The following is a 3351-nucleotide window of genomic DNA, read 5'->3' on the forward strand; positions in this document are numbered from 1 at the left end:
GGGGGACCACGTATTATGAAATTAATTTCCCACCCAGGCAGTGATCTCCGCCATATATCTTTGATAACCAACTTCATTATGGAAGGTGGAAGTTGTCACTGTGTACAGTGAGCGGTGTGGATTTACACCCTCTGCCTCCCTCAGCTTCCATTTCAGCAGCAGCAGCAGCTTCACTGCCCACTCTCCGTGGAGACGTCCGTCATCTTATGACACTTCATGCGCCCTTTTGAGCCATCGAGGTATTGAACTGATTTCCATGTGTCGGCTTTGCACCCAGGAAGCTCCATTCGCACATGGAAAGATGTTAAAGAAAGCATGTGGATGAATAAATGATGCCGCCCCTCCGTAAAAGATGGGACTGGCAAGAGGAGGCTCTTTAAAAATGCATCCTTTCCAAGCGCCTCTGCCCCACTTAGGAGCGTTTTAAGAAAATACTGTTCAATTCCAATAAATAAAATAAAATAAACAACGCAGCCAACACAGTTTGCCACCCTATCATTTATAATAATAAATAAAATCAGAATATTAACAATATTACATGTTGATTTCCCGCGTAATCAGAAATCAAGATGGAAATACAAAGGCTGTAGAAATTATTAGGTTGTTAAAAATGAATAAGAAGCTGCTTTATGAGCAAAACAGTCATAATTGGGACAAAATGCCAAAGCCCATGAATGTAAGATGAAAATATGTAAGCATTGATGCTCATGATAGTGATGAAGTGTTTGGAACAGTAGACTGAAATGATTTGTGGATTAAGCTGATAAAATGTAAAAAGTGAGTCATAGCCAGACTTTCTGCGTTACTATTTCAACACGGTTGAAAAGGTTCAGCTAATAATAAGCAATTATGAAGCTATATGGGGGCTTCGCAGCCATTTGAGGGGCGACACGTTACCTTTGTGCATGCCGGTGTATCGGTCCTTGAGAACTGTCAGTTCGTGGATTTTACCAAACTGTTCAAACAGGGGTTTCAGGTCTTTTTCTTCCAAGTTCCGCGGTATCTGCCCGATAAACAGCTTAATGGCATCTTGGTCTTTCATGTTGCCGCTCTCCGGATGAATTGAAATGGGTTCTGACCCGTTCATGGGTTTCGGAAATGTGATCTGAGGGTACTGGCGCTGATGTGGGATAAGTAGAAGTGGTTGTTGGCTCGGTGGTGCCCCCGGTCCGGTGAAAACCAGGCTGGAGTGAGCGGGTTGGGGCTGCTGTGGATGCTGCTGCCTTCTTGTTTCAGTCTGCGTGAATCTGGCCATTCTGAGCTGGGAGCAGAGTGGATAATAATGACAACACACACACACACTGTGAGAGAGCAAGCACTCAGCTGGAAACCAGGCTGACTTTCTATCCGACACACAACACACACGCACACACACAGCACAAGGCAGAAGGGGGTGATAGTTGTGAAATAAGCGTACAGGAGCGATATTAGACACTCTGGAGCGACACCCAGTGCCATTTATCAAGTACTTCAATTTAGGACAAAAAGCATGCAGGGATTATCTGTACCTGTTTGTAAAATAGTTTCCTTCTCAACAGTCGAGGAAGAATCATTTACTTGAGTAAAAGAAGCAACGCTGTCAAAAAATCTTCCATAAGACCTTTTTCACAGCAGACATTTTGAGTTGTCATAGTGGGAAAAGCACAAGTGTTACTAATAATTTTAACAATGACTCCTTTCTATTCAAGTGTCCCAGTAACCGTGACAACCATCATGAAGTTAATAAATGTTTTTCATATTGTGACATGTCAAAATGTCTGCTGTGAAAAAGCAGTAAAAACTCTTCATTTAAAGATTTATCTGAATACAAGTAAACATCAAGTATTGGCAGTAATGTGTACAGAAGTTGATCTACACTGTTTCAGTTATTGTGACAACAGAGTCTTACTACTTTATGTAGAAGTTTAAATGCTGATGTAAAGTAAAACACGGTGGAAAAACTTAGAAAGCCTCACAGAATTAAAGTAGTACCTCACCTGTACTAAAGTACAGTATTTGAGTAAATGTCTTTAGTTACTTTCTTTGCTTCTCAACATAAAACATTAAGTAGGTCTTCAAGTAACAATCCATCAGTTCCCAAACTATGATGATATAAATTGTCATGTGGACGTCAAGATCAACATGGATCACAGAGATCACAGATCACAAATCACAGAGGCTTATTGACACAGAGAAACTGACCTTTTTCACAGCAGCAGACATTTTGAGCAGCAGCAGGAAAAGCACAGGTGCAATTAATAACATAAATTATGACTGAATCCCATTTAGTTTTGGTAATTCACTACATTAGTTTAGTGCATGATGGTTCACCAGTATGACTTCCTTGGAAACTTGAATTGAACTGAGCCATTGTTGATGTTTTCACTTCCACCTGTGCTTTTCCTGCTATGACAAGTCAAAATGCTGCTGTGAAAAGTTTTTATTACTGGTATTTATACTGTTGCTCAAATGTGCGTCTATCAAAAGGCTTAAATGATACATTCAGATTATTGAAGTCCATCTTAATAAAACATTCACATGTATTGATAAAATGATTGGTGGATGTAATCAACAGCACTCAAATCAACTGGTTATTTTTCAGAGTTATCCAACTAACACATAACGTTCCCATAACATTCCTGGAACCAGGTTCTTAACAGGTTTCTATTTGGTTGCCCTTCCACAATGTTCTAAGAATGTTGTGCAATTGTTTTTGTTCAGCGCAACATGCCCAAAACGTTCTAATAACCACATGAAGTAATGTCTTTGGGGGGTTACTTTTGTAACGTTCCCTGAGCCTTTTAAAACTTGCAGTTTTAACATCCAAGGAATGGTAGGCAGAAACATTCAGAACCCCACGCCCCCCCAAATAAAGGTTCTCAGAACGTTTTGGGAACCAAATTTCACTAGCTGGGTACTGTCTTTTAAGTTGCTCTTTGTGTTACATGCAGCTCATCAAGGAAACACTGTCCATACCAAAAGATTTTACTGCATCCCAGATCACTGAAGCCTCATATTAGGTTCTGAACTTCATAATGCACCACTGCACAGAACAAGGTCTGGACAAGAGGGATGATTGCAGTGTTCACTGACTCTTTCACTCCTTTCAATATGTATGTGAAAAAATCAATGATCAAAGATAAATGGAGGTTGGAAGTCCTTTTAAATGGTTAAACATTGTATTTCCTGAAAATCACAGTTCAAATAATTTATGTTACAATATTCAAGTTGAGAATGAGAAACTTTTATTGGTACATTCAGACTTATATTGTTTATCTGTACAACAGACAAAAGGCTCATTCAACACTTTTCAGACTACAGTCTCTCAGAATCTCTTATCTCTACTTTAGCTGTTAAAATGACAATAATCAA

At 39.5% G+C, this 3351-nt stretch overlaps 1 protein-coding gene across 5 annotated transcripts in view; it reads right to left on the reverse strand.

Moving 5' to 3' along the window:
* Positions 1-2544, reverse strand: part of celf5a (cugbp, Elav-like family member 5a) — a 192057-nt gene extending 189513 nt beyond the window's left edge. For all 5 annotated transcript variants that reach the window (XM_042415895.1, XM_042415896.1, XM_042415893.1 and 2 more), the window contains exon 1: positions 898-2544. In XM_042415895.1, the coding sequence (XP_042271829.1) occupies positions 898-1255 (358 nt within the window). In that variant the 5' untranslated portion in view covers positions 1256-2544. The remainder of the gene's footprint in view (positions 1-897) is intronic.
* Positions 2545-3351: the final 807 nt, after the last annotated feature.

The sequence above is a fragment of the Thunnus maccoyii genome, chromosome 7 (assembly GCF_910596095.1).
Source record: "Thunnus maccoyii chromosome 7, fThuMac1.1, whole genome shotgun sequence".
NCBI classification, from domain to species: Eukaryota; Metazoa; Chordata; class Actinopteri; order Scombriformes; family Scombridae; genus Thunnus; species Thunnus maccoyii.